We start from the raw sequence: 18,302 nt of genomic DNA, 5'->3' as shown, positions 1-18,302 counted from the left end.
GGATGAGAAGTGTGAAAAACAGAGACGTACAGGATGACTCACTGCTACATTTCCAGTTTGAGCAACTGAAAAGATGGAGCTGCCATTTACTGAAATGGGGATTCTGGGAGGGAACAGGTTGGAAGTGGGACACAATCAAGTGTTGTCCTTGGTACATGTGACATTTTCAATGCAAATGAAGACATTAAGTAAAGAGCTGGAATATTTGAGTCCAGAGTTGGGAGAGGCTGAGGCTAAAGATACAGATTAAGAGTCATCAGAGAGCAGATGATTTTTCAGATCACGAAGGTAGGTGAGATCACCCCTGAGGAAAGCACAGCTAATAAAGAGAAGAGGTCCAAAGCAGGTGCCCCAGTTCCAACGTCTAAGAGGCTAGAAAGATGGAAGGAGACAGAAATGGAGCCTAAATGCTGGTCAGCAAAGAAGAATGACCAACAGAAGGGTAGGGGAGACTCTGGGAAGAAAAACTGATCAATTATGTTAGATGCTGGGATGAGTAAAAAAAAAAAAAAGTAAGGACTGAAAAATGACCTTTGGATTTGGACTATGAAGGTTGTTGGTGATCCCGTGAAAAGCAGTTTTAGTAAAGTGCTGGAGATGAATCCAGACTGGAATGGACTCAAGAGAGAACAGAGGAGAAGACATATATATGCACAAGGTTTTTGAGAAGCATTGCTGTAATGAGGGGCAGAAAAAGGGTATGTAGCTTCAGGGAGAAGTGGGAAATGGGAGAATTTTATCTAAGAAGGGGAGATGGCAGGGCATGTTTGTATATTAATAGAAAGAATCCAGCAGAAAGGGAGAAGTCAATAATGTGGAGAGAAAGTAGGTACATCTGCAGGAGCACTGTCTTTCTTTAAGTGAGAGGAGCTGGGCTTAGGGCAGTTTCTTCACTACAACACAGACAAGTATCTGATTCTGACCATGGAATATCCCGAAGAGCGAAGACAGGTTAAAGAGCCGGAAAGGTCAGCTGGGTGTGGTGGCTCACACCTGTAATCCCAGCACTTTGGGAAGCTGAAGCAGGCAAATCACTTGAGCTCAGGAGTTCGAGATCAGCCTGGGCAACATAGTGAAACCCTGTCTCTACAAAAAATACAAAAAAACTAGCTGGGGCGTGTACACCTGTGGTTCTAGCTACCGGGAAGCTGAGATGGGATGATTACTGGAGCCTGTAAAGTCAAGGCTGCAGCGAGCTGAGATCCCAGCACTGCACTCCAGCCTGGACAACAGAGTGAGACTTTGTCTCCAAAAATTAAATTAATTAATTAAAAAGAGCCAGAAAGGTGAGAGAGGTAGAACCCTGAGGATTAACTTAATAACAACTTGCATAGGAAAGCTGCAGGAGAAAAAGGAGTCCAGGATGACTCCTGGTCACATCACTGGCATAAGTCGCACACTGGCTGCTTGAACTGGACACAAGCAAAAGCAAGAGCTTGGCAGATCATGAGAAGCCAGTATTCCTGAAGAACACTCCAAAACCAGCTCTTACTTTTCCAGAAGCACTGGGGGTCGGGACATCATAGTGATCCTCCTCCAGTACCACACCATAATGATGAAGATGCTGGGCGTAAGGAAGGTCTTCATGGCAAACCACACCTTGGTGAAGCCTCCATTTTGGTGGATCCCCTAGGCAGAGACCAGTGATAATTTTGAAGGTGAATATTATCTTAGCATTTCCTTCTACTAGCAAATGCATTTGTGGGAGAGGTAAGTGGAGACCTTGTCTGCAGATGTTCATGATCAAGAGCTTTCATGTTCATAGCATGCACTGCCCTCATATACCCTTGGCCTCTCCTCAGAGATAATAGAAATACATATTAAAAGAGCCCTGTGCTATGGACCTGAGACCAGAGAAATAAAGAGGGCATCCTAGTCACAGTAATGGCTTTCATGCTCTGGGTTCTGAAAGAAGAGCATGGGGCTTTGGGGCAGGGTCACTGTTTCCAAGAGACTGAATTATCTTACCTTGGACTCATCCCACTGATTTTAAAATGCTAATGCCTAAAGGTACACTTTAGAGGTATGGATTAATAGGGCCTACAGGGTGTAGGGGTGATATCTACCCAGCTACCACCCCTACAGTGTACCCCCCAAAAAAGCCACATTTCAGGTAGAACCAGAAATTTTAGGTAAAAAGCAGATATATCCTCTATCTCTTAACACCTCTCTTGGCCATTTAATCCTCATTCGACCCTCACATCTTACTAATCTGGTCTATTAGGGCTACAAGAGCTTTTTCCCTATGCTAAGATAATGATTAAGTACATGAGCAATTTTTTTTTTTTTTTGGAAGCTTTTCATTAGAAAGTTGCAGATATCCTAGATGGCCAATATGTTGAAATTGGTAAGTGTTAAGGTAAATCTATTCTATAAAATGCTAACCAATATTGTAAAGTATATTTATATTATATTCACCAATTTATATTATATATACCATTAAATAAGAAAGCAAGGAAAAAAGTCAGTTCAACATGATCCTACTTTTTGTAAGGGAATTACTACGTATAAAAAAAGCCTGGAAGGAGATATATCAAAACCTGAACAGTGACTATTTCTCTAAATAGTAGGACATTACAGGTAATTCTTATGCTTTTCTGTTTCTTTACCCAATTATTGTGACTTTGTTGAGATTGAAAAGAAAGGTCCTCCTTGCAGCAAGTTCTAACTTTTCCCCAATGAAACAAATAAGATGAAAAGAACCTAAACCACCCCATTCCCTTTAACAATTGTGCTTGCAAGGTGAAACACATAAAAAAGAAAATGTACTTTTATCTTGGTGTTATTCATTATGCAATCATGACTATATCATGATCTTATCATTATAATGATCTTAAGTGATCTTAAGCCCACTTAAAATCTTAAGTGGGCACAATAATTGCATTGTTTTCCATTTCTGTAATCTCTCACACAAATTAATTCACTTTATTATCTCAGCCATCATGAGTATGTTATTATTCCCATTTCTCAGATGAGACAGGTGAGGCATAGAGGTTCCACGAGTGAGATGGAGTTCCCCTCCAATACACAGGCCAAGATCAATTACATTCACTTACCACCAACCGGATATCCTTTATCTCCCCAATTCCCACATTGATTTTCTTCTTCTCATTCACAGGCAGCCGGATGTTTAAAAGGTAAAACTTATGGGCCACCGACCCAATTTCCATGAAAGGAAGGACATCACATTCATAGTAACGGCCCTCATGCTCTGGGGTCTGGAAGAAGAGCAGAGGGTTTGAGGCAGGGTCACTATTTCCAATAGACTGGCTCTGAATTCTGTTACCCTGGACCCATAACACCAATTTGAAACAGCTAATGCTTAAAGGTACACCTTAGAGTTACAGAGCAACAAGGCATACTGGAGGCATGGTGTCCACCCAGCTATCCCAACCTAAAAACAAACAAACAAACAAACAACAACAGCAGCCATATTCAAGGTAGAACCAGAAATTTTACGTAGAAAGCAGAGACACCTTCCTTCTATCTCCTAACACCTTTCTCGGCTGTTTAATCTTCATTAGAACCTCACATCTTACTAATCTTGTCTGCCAGGGCTACAAGAGTTTTTACGGGCAGTGTGTCGTCAGGGACCTCTAAGGCTCTGTGGAACAGTCAGCTTCTTAAACGTTCAGGTGGAAGCTCCTGCTCAATCATTATACTCTTTAAGGATGGCTAATTATTCTACTGATTTTGGCCTGAGGGAGAAGCTAGAAGCAGCTGAAAATAACTTCTTTTTATTCACTTGCCAGGAAAAAAAAGACACGAGGAGCCCTTGGTATTTAGGGAAGGTTGAAACAGAAGAAACAAAGGTAATAATAAGATTAGTGGCCAGAGATAACCACTCAGAATTTTCTGCCTCCAGTGCTTCCTAACAGTCCAAGATGGCAGAAGGGACTAGACATTTTAATGAAATGAAAGTTTAGCCCAGTGTCTAGGAAAGCCTCTTGGACTTTGTGCCCAACAATTTAAGAGATACTGCCCAGAGCACGGTGGAGAGAAATTGGACAGTAGGGACACAGCTCTTTTTTGAAAACTAAATTCTGCTCCACCTCACCAGGACTCCCGGCTATGTGTACCTGCTGAGGGGTGGGGGCCAGGGGTAAATATGAGCATGTAGAAGAATGAGCTTCAGCAGGCCGGGACTTTTCCCTGATACAGAAGATGAGAGTCTACCATCAATGTTGGGTTTCTACGTCAGCTTCAGTGTTTACTTGGTACCTCCTGATCAAGTGATCGGGGAGATCTAATTTGTCATTCCTAAGCCTGAATTCACAAGCCCTCCATAATTTGTCATAAATCTTCAGAGCAAAGATCCACTGAAGAAATGAGAAGAAAGAAGATAACAAGGAGTCTATAGTCTAAGAGTGTGTAGAAAGGGGCTCTGCCCCTTCTGAGATCTTGGCTGGTGGGGAGGGTTCCTTACTGAACAGTCAGAGCTTAGAGTGCAGTAAACAGACCTTTGTACAGAGACAGAGACACACATGGCAAGGTGGAGGTGGGGAGGTGCTTCTAACTCCTCTTCCCCACCATGGCACACATAACCAATCAGTTGTCAGCAGTTTTTATCCCTAACGTGTGAGCGGCTCTTGTCAGACACACCAGTTGATTAGAGTTGGCATGGTTGATTTTTAAAAATTCTTCTGTAGAAAGAATGCTGTTTCTTTTTCAAACCTCAGCTGCAGGTCGGATGATACAGATCATCTTTTTCTCCCCTCCACTCCTTTCTCTCTTATACTTTCAAGTCAGGGAGGATGGGGGCTTTGCAGGTACTACTGAAAATTCACTACAGGCTCTAATTCTCCCTCAGATTAAGTTGCAGTGAGGAGGCTGATTATCCTCTGTGGAAACAGCAAGAGGACATTTTCTGGTTTCCAGTTAGGGCCTTATTTTATTTATGGAAATTGAGAATTTGAGGGGGGAAGGGAACAAAACCTACTTAGTCCAATACCATCTGGTGTGTGTCTCACCCAGGGTCCCAAAAGTAGCACAATTGGGAGAAGGACATGGGCCCTGCCCAAAGGCAGGCGTTGTGCTGTGATCAAGACTTGAACTCCAGGCCAGGAGGCTCTGATTCTAGTCCTGACCATGTTCCTTGCTGGGTACCTTGGGTCACCCTGCCTCATTTGGCCTCAGTTTCTTCCTTAATGAGAAAGGTAAGTAAGATGATCTCCAGGGTCACTTCTAATCCCCCATGATGGGTCTCTGGGTGTCCCACACTTCCCTGTCACTACAGAGTGAGTAACTGGTCACCCACGACACAAATTTACCTAAGTTCAAATGAAAAGAGACACATTGGCATCTGGGACACTGGCTCAACCTTCCTGTCTCGGAAGGTTGTATCAATTCGTTGTATCCTGTTAGAGACTTTTCTTCAAGTACTAAAGTATTTAGGGCATTTAAGAAGGAAGATTCCTCTCTCTCTCCTTCCTTTCCCCCACCCCCAGTTCTCCCCCAACTCCAGCATGAGACTGGCTAATTAGGACAAATTACAGCAGGTGGCAACTTGACTTCTTTTTTTTTTCAACTTCACAATCCACCAGGGACTGAAGAGCTTTAAAGCAATTTCTCATTTAATCTTGAGACTCAAGACTAAATTTCACTGCAATCAAAAAGCAGAGAGTTGATGATTCATTTCCTTCGCACCTTTCAAGGTTTAATATCTTTCTTGCAAGGGATCAACTCATCCTAAAGATAATTAAGCAACCGTCCTTAAGAAGCAGTTGCAGGCAAACACCCTTCCCCCTCACACTACTCTGTGCCCTCCATGTGTATAAATAAGAGAAATGACTTTTCCCTTTTCTAAGGATACAATTCTGCACCCAGAAGCCATCTAGCTTAGATGTTCAACCAGTATTTCAAAGATGCAGTCAACTTGCAGAGACAGCTAGAAAGATTTTTAATTAATTTTCTCCGTTGCACGCAAAGATCTGAAAATGTTAGCTATTCCTCCCTCCTGCTTCCTCTAGTTTCGGTCTATCACTCATTTCTACCTACAAATGGCTTCCTCTGGAGGACAGCCCTATGGAAATTGAGATATAAAATCCCCCATGATGGGTCTCTGGGTGTCCCACACTTCCCTGACACTACGGAGTGAGTAACATGGCCACCCATGACACAAATTTACCTAAGTTCAAATTAAAAGAGACACATAGGCATCTGGGACACTGGCTCAAACTTCCTGTCTCAGAGACAAATTCGTTGTATCCTGGTAGAGACTTTTCTTCAAGTACTAAAGTCCTGCCTCTGCCAGTATTTAGGGCATTTAAGAAGAAAGATTCCTCTCTCTCCTTCCTTTCCCCCACCCCCAGTTTAGCATTCAGCAGATGGTCTAGGGCAGTGGCCCTCAACCTTCATTGAGTTTAAGGTAATAAACTGAAGGACTGTTAAAACATAGATTCCTTGCTCCTACCCCCTGAGACATTGACTTAATAGGTTTTGGGTGTGCCCTGGGAATCTGCTTTTCCTAAAACCTCTCAGGTGATGCTGCCACTGTTGGTCCTCAGAACACACTTACTGTAGCTTTGTTCTAGGAAACCTGAGGGAGTGAGACTCCCCTAATGCTTCAAAAAACACTGCAACAGGTACTTAGGTTTGCCCATGGAGGGCCTTAGTTTATACATTTTCTCCTGGTGGCCCATCTGGTTAATATCCACTTTGACTCTCAAATATGTCCCAGACAAGATGTTAAAGTATAAGGTCATCCTGCCTACGTTCATTGTATCATCTAGTCCAGGGGTGTCCAATCTTTTGGTTTCCCTGGACCACACTGGAAGGAGGAGAATTGTCTTGAGCCACACATAAAATACACTAACAATAGCTGATGAGCTAAAAAAAAAAATCAAAAAAAGATCTTATAATGTTTTAAGAAAGTTAATGAATTTGCACTGGGCCACATTCAAAGCCGTCCTGGGCTACCTGCGGTCCACAGGCAGCGAGTTGGACAAGCTTGATCTAGCCCTTAAAAAGACTCCTAAGGTAGGTACTCTTACCTCATCTCACAGAAGAAAAACTGAAGCTCAGACAGATTATGGAAGCTTACCTGAGGTCACACCGTCAGTGATAAAACCACCCAATCTTTCTCCTCTTTAGGACAAAAATGGCTAAAGCTGGGGCAAGGTACTCAAGGCTTCAACCTCATGTTTTTACTATTTCACAGGAAATCTTAACAGTAATAGGCAAAAGCAAAGTCAGGAAAGGCCCATGGTAGGAGAGAAGAGGAAAGAAAATGCTCCGCAGAACAGGTATTACCAAAGCTGTCCTCATGCGAAGAAGGGACACACCTAGGAAAAGTAAACAAATCTTTCCACATACCTGAGAACCAGATAAAAACCCTGTTGGCTTAGACAGCAAGTGGTCATACCTTGGGAGATGTGAAGGTGCATTTGAGTTTCCGTGGTACTCTCTCATGGGCCATTTCAGTCCACTCAGCAAAGGCATCATCGCGGTAAGCCAGAGAAACGTCCATGGAGACTTCTGCATTTTCTCCTGCAAGAGAAAGGATGCACGTTTCAGAAATGGCTTTTGGAAGATATTTTAGAAACAGCTCAAAAAATTCCTATAGGCTTTGCCATGGAAACCAACAAGACAAAAGAGAAATATTAATTTCTATCAAACTCCAAACATGAAGACTTAGAAGTCATAGGATGAAAGTCCAAGCCAAATGCTGGGTGCCCTCTCATGTCCACTCTGCCAGAGTCAAGAGCCTCCATTTAAACTCTTACAGAGACAGGGGCCTCACTTCCTCTGAGGGAGCGCAAATATTCAGACCTCATCCTCCCATAACTTGTACCACAGGTCCTAGGTCTGCCTGTAGAAGCCACATGGAAGGTGAGGTCCTTCCTTCTTCCATAAAAAGTGCCTTATGTTCTTGAAAACCATACCAGATCTGCCTGCATTTTCTTTCCTCTCTGACAAACATGACCAAGTTTTTCAACCACCCCTCAGACATGTCCCTCTGGGGCTCTTCTTTGGTCACATTCTGTCTGAAAACATCCTTCTCAAACTTATTCCCAAAAGTTCTCAAATATAGGATCTGCTACTTCTCCAAGAGTCAAAATCCCTTCATATTGTGGATGAAGTTAATGTAAAAGACAAAGTATTTTTCCAAAATTAAAGACTTCTACACAGATAGGAATATAATAATACATAATTGCACAAATGAATGTTCACACATACTTCCATAACAGTAGGACTGGACCACAAATGAGTTAAACTCACCACAGAACTCATTAAGGAGATGAGATTAATAAAACATTGCACCTATTAATTTTGTCTGTTTTATACTATGATGAGCAAGTTCAAGAGCAGAGAAGTTTTTTTTTTTTTTTTTTTTTTTTTAAAGGTTTAATTCTATTTAAAAAGAAGATCCATTAAATCAACTTCAAGTTGTTAACTCATGGGACTATTTTGCAACACTTCTTGGTAATATCATTTTGTTAGGTTATTGGCAAAACAGTTTCAAGGTTCACTTCCCTCCCTTGAACCAGGTCCAGGTCATTTTGCTTCGGGGTAAATTAAAATCAGAACTCTACAAGTTGAGCAACTTTTTTTTTTTGAATTGATTTAGCTCTAACCCACCATTACATCTTAAGGATGGCATGACTTGATAATGATGGACTTGTGTGAAGTTTTGATTTTTCAATTCAACTTTGTATCGTTCTTGAGTCTGGTTATGGAATAGGCAGATAGAACCCTATCAGTAACAAGAGTTGGAAATTGACTAATTGACAATGCAGTTGCCTTAAACATCTCAAGTAGAGAACTTTCACATTAGTGAGATGTACCTGAATTTCGGTACTTAACAAATTTTAATTACTTTTTATTGAAAACTGTACTGAACACTAAATGTCCACCTTTACAATAAACAAATACAGTAATGGTAACTCACACTAAAACAAAACATAGTTCTGATAGCCATTATTTTTCTGTTTGGGACAATTTTAAAGTTTTCCTTTGTCACAAAAACAGGAATGCACCTATACAAAGCTCAAAATAGGCCATCTTTTTAAACAAAAAGGCAATGAGTCACAAAAGACTATGAATAGAGCATGTAACTATTTTGATACAAATCTGATAGGATTTGTTAAAATCAGTCACATCTAAATTGTTGTTGTATAAAATATCACCTGAAAAAAAGAAGACTTTATCAATGTCTAAAAAAGTGGGTTTGTTCATAGACAATCTGACAAGTTACCAGAAAAGTGTTTCCTGAGACATAAGGAAATGCAACATTATTCTTCTTCAATCCTTTTAGCTCAAGACTTTCCACTCAATAAAATAGCAGAGGATCTGAAACTGAGAAAATATATTTGAGTACAAACAGCTTGTGAAACTTAATACTTTTTTTCTTTTTTGCATCATCAGAGGGTTTTACTGAAGTTACAACCAACCTGCCTACTCAGTATGCAGTTCAGATGTGAGAGATGCTCCTCTGTACAGGAGCCTGTACTGTCTTCAATCCTATGCGTGCAGCTGTCTATTACAGGCAAACAGTTTTTTCCCCATTTTGTAGTAATGTGATTTTCCTATTAGCAAAAAGAGGTCACCAGCCCCTGTAGACTTAAGGGACTCGTCACAGAATGGGGATTTCCTCTTAATAATTTTTATTTTGTTGTTTGAACTCTTGATGCAACATTGTAGAACAGGGTGTTCAGGACCTGCTGTGCCTAAGGGACTGATAAAGGAAAAAGCTCTATTCTTTGTGATTTGATGCACAGATGAAAAACTTAACACACAATAACAGAAGTTGGTCGTTAATGAATCACATCCTAGTCTTTTAGCGCTTCTGTAAGCAGACAGCACCTTCAGTTTTCTAGCTCTTGTAGTTTTAACACTGCAACATCAATGATGCGTATGTCCAAAATCAGTACAAAGACCATAAGATTCTTTCTCTCTTAGTTCATCTATTTTTCACTGTCTCTTGGTCCCAAGTGTATCCGAATGATTGCCTTCTGGCAGTCTCTGCTATTGCTCATTGGGGTGCTCTCGATTGTCCCCATGTTTTGTGGGCTGGTTGGGAGAGGGTGCTTGGGAAGGATGTGCCACTGTCGGGAGGTTGTGAGTCACTGGAATGCCTCCAGGGATGATCCCTTCCATGGTTGCAGGAAATCCTCCTGGAGCCATGCCCACGATGCCTGGCGGATATCTGTATGTGGCACCAGCCAGTTCAGGATGAATTGCTTGCTGGTCTATTACTGACCAAGGCGCTGATGTGACAAAGAATTCCTTGTTCAGTTTCTTAAGCTTTTTGGGATGCGACCTGTGACGGCTCAGTGGATCTCTGTGGCAGCTGCCTCCCTCATCTCCAGTGACGCCTGCTCGCTGTACCAGGCAGTGTGAGGAGTGCAGAGGGGATTCGGTGTATCTTTCAACGGACCCTGAGCAAAGCTAAAGGGCTCCGACTCATGCACATTAAGGGCTGCCCCTCCTATCCTGCCCTCCTTGAGGGTTTGTGCTAAGGCTTTCTTGTCCACCAGGTCACCACGGGCTGCATTCACAAGGAATGCTCCCTGCCTCAACTGCTTTATGGTAAAGTCATTGATGAGGTGGTGGTTATGTTCGTTGAGATTGCAATGCAAGGAGACCCAGTCACTCTGATACAGCAAATCCTGTAGGGTGTAGACCCTTTGCACGCCCAGGGGCTGCTGGATCCCATCCTGCAAGTAGAGGTCATAAAATATGACGCTGAATCTAAAGGCCTTGTCTCGGACTGCAACCACCTGCCCGGTGCAACCAAAGCCGATGAGGCCCAGCGTCTCCCCACGGATGCTGGCCGCTCCTGAGGCCACCTCGTGGATCTGCTCCAGGCTCTGAACCCGCGTGCCTTCCTGCAGTGCCTGGTACAGCCACGTGTTCCTCCAGTACAGATTGAGGATACAGCAGATGGTAAAGTCCGCTGTCTCTTCCAGGGCTGCAGACGCGTTGTTACACACAGCAATTCCGAGCTCGCCGGCAGCCTTGATATCCACGTTGTCATAGCCACTGCCTATCCGCAGGATCACTCTCAGAGCCTTGAACTTTCCCAGGTCCTCCCTGGTGAGGGTGATGGTGTGGTACATCATGACATCCACGCTTCATTTAGAACCTTCTCGTGGATTTCCTGCGTGGACTGCACATGCTTCAGGATGGGCATCTCCACAGTGCAGTCGCGGCCATCCAGCAGCGCCACCAGGGGGCGGGGGTGCAGGGGGTCCTTCATGATCTGGGGGCGGATACCTTCACAAATTCTGTCCAATGGCTGTCTCTCGACTTTGTGCTTATCCACAAGCGGCCATTCTTTATGGAACCTTGCAACTCTCAGATCAAAAAAAAGCAGTTTTTTGCTTTTTGCAAAGCAGTCCTCTAAGAACTTAGGGGAACTCGCAGGAGTCTGCATGCATGACGCCACTATGAACCCAATAAAAATCTGTCCACGAACTCTAGTTCACACGATGGGCTGTCCGTCTTTTTAAGAGAATAGTTTCATTGGTTCAAAACCATTTAAGGTGATGAAACCCTCCTCCCGGACGGTCGGTGTCCAGGGCGAAAGGCGCCCACCCTGGAGGCTGCAGCGGCTCCCACCCCTCCCCTCCCATCCCACCCGGGGCGGTGGCTGTGCGGCCCCCGCTCAGCGCGGCACGGCTCCTGGTTCGATCCCTCGCTACTTGGGCCGCCGCTGGCTCCTCTGGGCTGCTCCTGAGCCACCTTAAAATGACACACGCGCACAGGGACACAAGCACAAAAACTTAATTTCTCCAGCTCCCCATTCTTCCCCCTCCCGCCCTCCCCACCCTCCTTCCGCTCCCCTCCCTCCCCCGACTCTACCCCTCCAGAGAAGTCTTAATGGAGGCGGGGGGGGGGGAAGCACAAATCACATTTCCAAAATGACTGGAGATCCATCCACCACTAGGGTTATGAAAATGGGCACAATTTTAGGCTCTGGCTATTCAGCCTTGAAGAAGTCTCAGTATCAAAGCATGTGAGTTTGCTCATCTAAGTAATACCCACCTCCTCCAGGGCTGCAACAAGGATTGAGTCCAGTTAGTGAAAGCACTACATGCTGCCTAGTATGCAGTAGGTGCTTAATAAAAGTTTACTAAACCTGAACACATACAAGTCACAAGGGAAACAGATAGGAATAACTGCCCTCTGAAAAGCAGGGCTTTTCTATCCACTGGTCTACAGTGGCTTAAAGCTGACATGGCAGCATGGCAGATCCCTGGTTCTCAGAAGAAATCTAGGAAAAGGAAGACATGATCTATGGAAGAGGTAATGTGAGGCCATTCTGATATAGAGGAAACCCTCGATGAACATCAATACCCACTATTCTATTATTCCTATTTTTATCCTCAGTTAACATAGTGAATTGGCCACTGTGTTTTCCTCCTGAAATTCCACAAAATAAAGACATAGACAGTAAAAAGAAAAGCAAAAGATATTAAATCACAAGGGGAAAAAACTAACTGTAGATACATGAGCAGACTAGAGATTTCAATTTTTTTTTTCTTTTTTTTTTTTAAGACAGAGTTTTGCTCTTGTTACCCAGGCTGGAGTGCAATGGCATGATCTCGGCTCACCGCAACCTCCGCCTCCCAGGTTCAAGCAATTCTCCTGCCTCAGTCTCCCCAGTAGCTGGGATTACAGGTGTGCACCACCATGCCTGGCTAATTTTGTATTTTTAGCAGAGTCAGGGTTTCTCCATGTTGGTCAGGCTGGTCTTGAACTCCTGACCTCGGGTGATCCGCCTGCCTCAGCCTCCCAAAGTGTTGGGATTATAGGCATGAGCCATTGTGCCTGGCCTCAAAATTTTTTAAAAAGATAAAAAATACATGAAGTAGGGTTTCCTGGCAGCCACAGCCTACACTCCTATAGAGGGGATATTCTAGAAAAGTGAGCCAATATGTCTGCAGGAACCTGAAGCCACTCAGAATTTGAAAGCACCAGGGGTTGCACAAGGCAGAACAAAGCATGGCACTGACAACGAGGTGACTGGTCAAAGTCTGCACACAAAACGGCTGGACCTCAGTTCCCCCAAATCTTCCCATCTCTGCACAATCCAAGGAGAGACTTTGGACTTGAGGACACCAGGGGAATACACAGACCCAGGGCTAGAGGTAGAGAAGAGCAAGGGTCTGTAGAAAAAATTGTGCCACTCCTAGCTTGGCAGAAACCATGCTCAGAGTTGGTATCTCCCCTTTGTCAGGGACCAAGCTGGCTACAACTTCTCCCCACTTAGTAGCCTCAGTGGTCAACAGAAAGAATCTGTCAGAGCTCCCATGGAGTCAAATCTTAGGCAATAAAGTACATCATACTTCTAACGCTGGAAGTAGGAATTGGGACTTTCAACTGTATTGAAAAGGGTGCTTGGGGAAACACAAGAGTATAAATATGAAAAGCTATAAAAAATGTCATCAGCTCACACACAGGTTACAAATAACTCACAGGTTGTTCTCCTTGGAGCCGCAGGGTTCAGAGCAACACTGGCCTTAAATACAGGCAAGAGGGGTCTTTGAAGTTTGGGCCCCTTATTTTTAAGGGGTCCCACTCTGTCAACTGTTCCCTTCTTTATAGGACAAGAAACTCCCAAGTGAAGGGGATATGTATACCCAGAGTCTACAGACTCCCTCACTTCTAGACCATGCTCCAAGATGTCAGACCCCAGAACATTCTGCCTAGACAGCTCTGAACTCTTAGAACTTCCAAGGTCTGTGTGGCCTCTTTCCAGGTCTGGCTTCCCAAGAAGAACGAGACAATCACTTGTGTACTCTTTCTTGGATGGTCAGGTGGGTGGGAGTGAAAAGGCTGCTATTTGTTGGAAGATATGAACAGAGCTTGAATTTGGAGATTAGGGTGTCCATGTACAAGCATGCAAGGCCCCTCTCTTTATGGGATGGAGCCAGAGGTGGGGAGAAAAGGGGTGTAGGGGCCCACTCTTCCTGGCCAGTCACATTTTGGCACAGAATTCCAAGTCATCCATAAATCCTCAGTTCAAACCTGGCCATCCGGGTCATTATGCAGGTAACTCATCAGAGGATGCAACATACTTGGTTTAACAGTTTGCTGGCCTGATTTATCACTTCTAAATATTTAGACACACGATAGGCATGTCTTCATTCACACTGTTTCCCCGAGCCAGACAAAGGTTTGGGGTGGGCCTGGTTCAGAGCAGGTGCCTCAGAGAGACAAGGCTAGATAGGATTGCTTCCTTGCCTGGTCCCAGCTTCAAAAGTTATTCTAATCTATTGAGGATCCTCAAAGGAAAAACTATTTTAAAATATGCGGTTTAAAACAAAAATTGCACACAGTATTTTAATGTACAATTACTCCATATTAAGCTCCCGTGGTTTCTGTGCTTTAAATTACCTCATTTAATGTTCTCAACAATTCCACGAAGTGGACATGAATATTTTCTTTTAATTAATGAGTAAAGTGATGCCCTCAGATCTTAAGGAACTTGTATAAAGTCATTGAAATTGCCTTAAAATAAAATTACTTTTTTCTGTATTGCTTAAAGAAAACTGGCTAACTTGTGATAAAAGAAGCCCCTCAAAGCAGTCACACAATATGAATATGTTAAGTCTTTAATAAGAGCAACAGCTCTCCTTCATCAGAGACTAACATGCACCAGCCTTCTTCAGGCCTCACATCCATCCTGAGAAGAAGACATTATATAAATTGCCCAAGAATATATGGCTAGTATACAGCAGAGCTTCAGTCTGGATCATGTGAGGGTCCCACTGCACTCTACCTTTGTTGGTGAAAACAAACACAGTAGAATTCAAAAGAAACTAACAAGCATACTTGGTCAAAGACCCACTCAACACAAACTAAACACCTTTCCAGCCTTCTACAGGAGAGAAACAGGGAGTGTTCCTGGGAGGCTGCAAGTATGGCTCATAAGAATGTCTGGAATTCACTAATCTAAGCTTTCTAAAGCCATCTGTTATTGGTTGTTAAAATTATAGCATGTTCTGCCGTCTCCTCATGTTATCATCTCCTTACTTCCTGTGCAATATGAAGCAGAGGTGTTATTCCTGTTTATGAGGTGAAGATGCCAAAACTCAGAAAGCCCTACCCTAGAAATACCAGATGCAAGACCCTACAGCTTCATAGCCTGTAGTCTCATAGCATTCTGCCATCTTTTATGATGTACATAAAAAATAGAAACCACAGGGAGAATGGCCCGTTCAAGTGACCTTTACTAGACGGTGATATCACTCCCCACCCCCAGACAGATAGCACGCTTGAGGTAGCACAGGTCAATCTTAGCAGACCTGGTTCCTTACCTGTTAGGATAGGACTTAATGCCTAGAATTTCATGATTATTACACTAGTTACTGCATGAAAAATGCTTAAGACAGAGCAGAAAGCATGAAGGGTAAGGTATGTTGTTGACATTTTATTAGAGAAGTGAAACTCTTATACTTCTCCTTAATTCAAAATAATTACCAGGTTTCAGGAACATGGAGCTTCCCACTATGAATCCCTAATCCAAACCTAGATCACAAAACCCAGAAACAGGAAAGCACTAGACAGAGGAACACAGTAAAACTGCGAAGCTGGTTACCTGAATTGTTTTCTCTTCTGCCTCCAATGGACTTGGAAATAAAGTTCAGCATTAATGACGATGTTGCATTTAATAAAACACTGGTTTCATGACTCCTGGGATACTGCGTGGGCAATACTTCCCCTCCACCCTCCCGAGATAATGAAGGCGAAGAATCCAATTTGAACTCCCTGGGAGAATGGCAGGAAGGCTAAGCAACATTTGGCACTGGAGAACCTTCGCTATAAAACAAGGACACTGGTTATACCAGTTTCATGGGGGTACAGTTGTAAGGTATCAGCATAGGGCATTTACAGATTTGAAATCCGTGGTTTTCCACACCTCTACTATACGAGCAGCTTTGGTATAGAAGCCCATAGGTCCTATGGGCTAGCCAAGCTTCACATTTCTCGAATAGCTTTGGAGACATATTTTGGCTGGGTGGAGAATTCATTCAGAGGAGGAAGGGAAGCGTGGAAAGGCACTGTCATCTGTTACACTTACTATTTCCATCCTGTTATGGGGGCAGTCTCCCCTATGCTCCAGGGTTCCGTAGGAGCAGACCTAGACTGCAAAGTGTGGCTATAGACGGAAAGATCCATGCCTTTCCATATTGGGAAGCATCAACTAATTGCATCCTTACGAAGTCTCTCTATACCAGTGATACTGCCCTGCCCTGCTTGAGAAAAGCAAAACCAATCAGTTTTCCTGCAGGGAAGTGGAAAGTCAGAGAGGAAAGCAAGTCCCTTCTATAAGCCAGAAATGGTGGGAGGCGCTGGAAATCGCTAGGAAAGAGGTCTAGTATCCCCAAGAAATCTAGGGCAGCTGCTTAATGTAAGAATGGTCCCTGGGGTGGGAATGTGGGGAGAAGGAGAAGCAATGAAAGGCCACTAGAATCTTAATTGAAGAAGACATCAGAATGCTTCCCACCTATGCTCTACACCTTCCATATCTGAAACAGGTATTTGCCAGCCAGGATAGTACAAAGTGTATAAATTGGGCACCAAATGGATATGATTTTGAATTCTCCTTTTATGACTTCCCACCTGAACAACCTTAAATAAGTCTCAGTTTTCACCTTTGCAGTATGGAAACAGTGGGAACTACTCCCTAAGGCTGCTGGCCAATACCAGTTCCCTCTCCATCTAGTCCCAGGGTGGCTGGGTTATATTGTTGACCTATTAATTGGAATAAAAGGGGAAAAAGGAGAGGACAAGATATATTAGAGGAAATCAAGAATGATTTTATGGTTGTCAAAAGCTTTTAAGGTTCCTAGAGACACTTTGACTTTCCTGGGCCTTTGCCCTGGGAAAAAAAATTAAAGAGGTTTCAAAGCTCATGTGCATTCCCACATTACATAGGGGAGCTGCCAGTCACCAGAGTTTGTTTGGGTAACCTCAGAAAGAGGCCACAGAGACAAATCTCCTCCCAGCCTCTGGCAGACATATAATCTGGGGTTATTTATGCCAGCATTCCTTCCCCAATAAAAAACTCTCTGACCTGGCTTGAATTTTTCTTGATGCTTTCAATTAAGGAAATAACAAAACCAACCCTGTCCTATACATGGTTAGGTCTGGCAAAAATGGACTCAGCTAATTATAAATTTGGCCCTAGCTGTTTTCTTAAGATGCCCTACAGGCCTGGGTGTGAGTGGTTATAAAAATGAATGAGTACAATTATTTTGCAAACCAGCCTAACAGTTTAGATCACATTGCTTCTCTTGTCTTTCATCATCAAATCAAGCATTTGAATTGCAGAGAATTATCTTCCACATGTAAGAAAACATATTTCTAAGCATTGCAAAACTGGTTCCTTGCTGTATTCTGATGCATTACTCTCTGGCTGAAGTCACATATCTGTCTATGGAACATGATGAGGACAAGGCAGAACGGTGCTCACATTAGGTTCTCTTCAAAGTGACATGCAGTTAGAAAACATCCACTTACCCTGATTGCAGCCAAGGCCACTAGTGCTTAAAGGCTATATCACTGAAAAAGTAAGTGGAGACATCAATTTTTTTTTTAAATAAATGAATCTCAAGTACCACAGAATATAGAAAATAAACATATCTATTGTTGTTCACCAGGTCGGAGAGTAGCTCTTTCCTCATCTAACTCAACACATTCACCCTGAAGGATTTCATCTGCTCCTGGGATGCACGTCACGCTCTCCAGTCCAAATTTCCCTCTTGAGATTTGAATTTGCATGGTCACTTTTTACCAGTCTCTCCTCTTCTTTCATAGGTTAGAAATCCAGACCACCAAATTTGGTCAACTCTACTAGGTGTCTTTCAGATTTAGCCTCCTCTCTCTCCTCACTGATACTCCGCTTGTTCAGGCCATTATCTCCAGCCTCCATGATTAAAACACCCGCCCTGTTCCTATTTTTCACACTTCCTGCTAGATAAATGAGTTCTAAAACACTTTCAATGCCTTTATATTGTCTTCAGTATGATGTCAAAACTCCTTAAATGGCATAATTGGTTAAGATGTTATATACCAGCCTAGGTTCTAGTTCTATGAATGTTCACTACCCCTTCTACCTAGGTTGGCCACTTCATATACAGCCCCTCTCCCCTCCAGCCTTGGAAGATGAGTAAGAGCTCAGCTTTGGAGACAGACAGCCTGGGATCACAGCCCACCTTAGCTATTTGGTGCTTGTGCAATGTTGGGAGTCACTAAATGTCTCTATCTGTAAGATGAGGATAATGGTAATCGTAATGCCCTTCTCCTATGACTATGAGGAGTAAATGAGATCATGTGTGCCAAGCACTCAG

General features: G+C 43.3%; 1 protein-coding gene and 1 pseudogene across 3 annotated transcripts in view; both read right to left on the bottom strand.

The window, feature by feature from the left end:
• WLS (Wnt ligand secretion mediator) overlaps positions 1 to 18,302 on the bottom strand; it is a 134,680-nt gene that overhangs the window by 53,278 nt on the left and 63,100 nt on the right. For both annotated transcript variants that reach the window (XM_023209713.2, XM_023209705.1), the window contains exons 3-5: positions 7,364 to 7,488; positions 3,057 to 3,218; positions 1,493 to 1,629 (exon numbers count right to left, since the gene is read on the bottom strand). In XM_023209713.2, coding sequence (XP_023065481.1) covers positions 1,493 to 1,629; positions 3,057 to 3,218; positions 7,364 to 7,488 — 424 coding nt within the window. The remainder of the gene's footprint in view (positions 1 to 1,492; positions 1,630 to 3,056; positions 3,219 to 7,363; positions 7,489 to 18,302) is intronic.
• LOC111539189 lies at positions 8,340 to 17,733 on the bottom strand (annotated as a pseudogene). The gene is made up of 4 exons (XR_004228889.1): positions 17,642 to 17,733; positions 15,430 to 15,477; positions 11,582 to 11,685; positions 8,340 to 11,388 (listed from the first exon to the last, which is right to left on the bottom strand). The product of XR_004228889.1 is annotated as a C-terminal-binding protein 2-like (transcript).

This window comes from Piliocolobus tephrosceles, chromosome 1 (assembly GCF_002776525.5).
Source record: "Piliocolobus tephrosceles isolate RC106 chromosome 1, ASM277652v3, whole genome shotgun sequence".
NCBI lineage: Eukaryota > Metazoa > Chordata > Mammalia > Primates > Cercopithecidae > Piliocolobus > Piliocolobus tephrosceles.
Note: the sequence above shows the minus strand (reverse complement) of the source record. Positions and strands in the feature narration are given on the sequence as shown.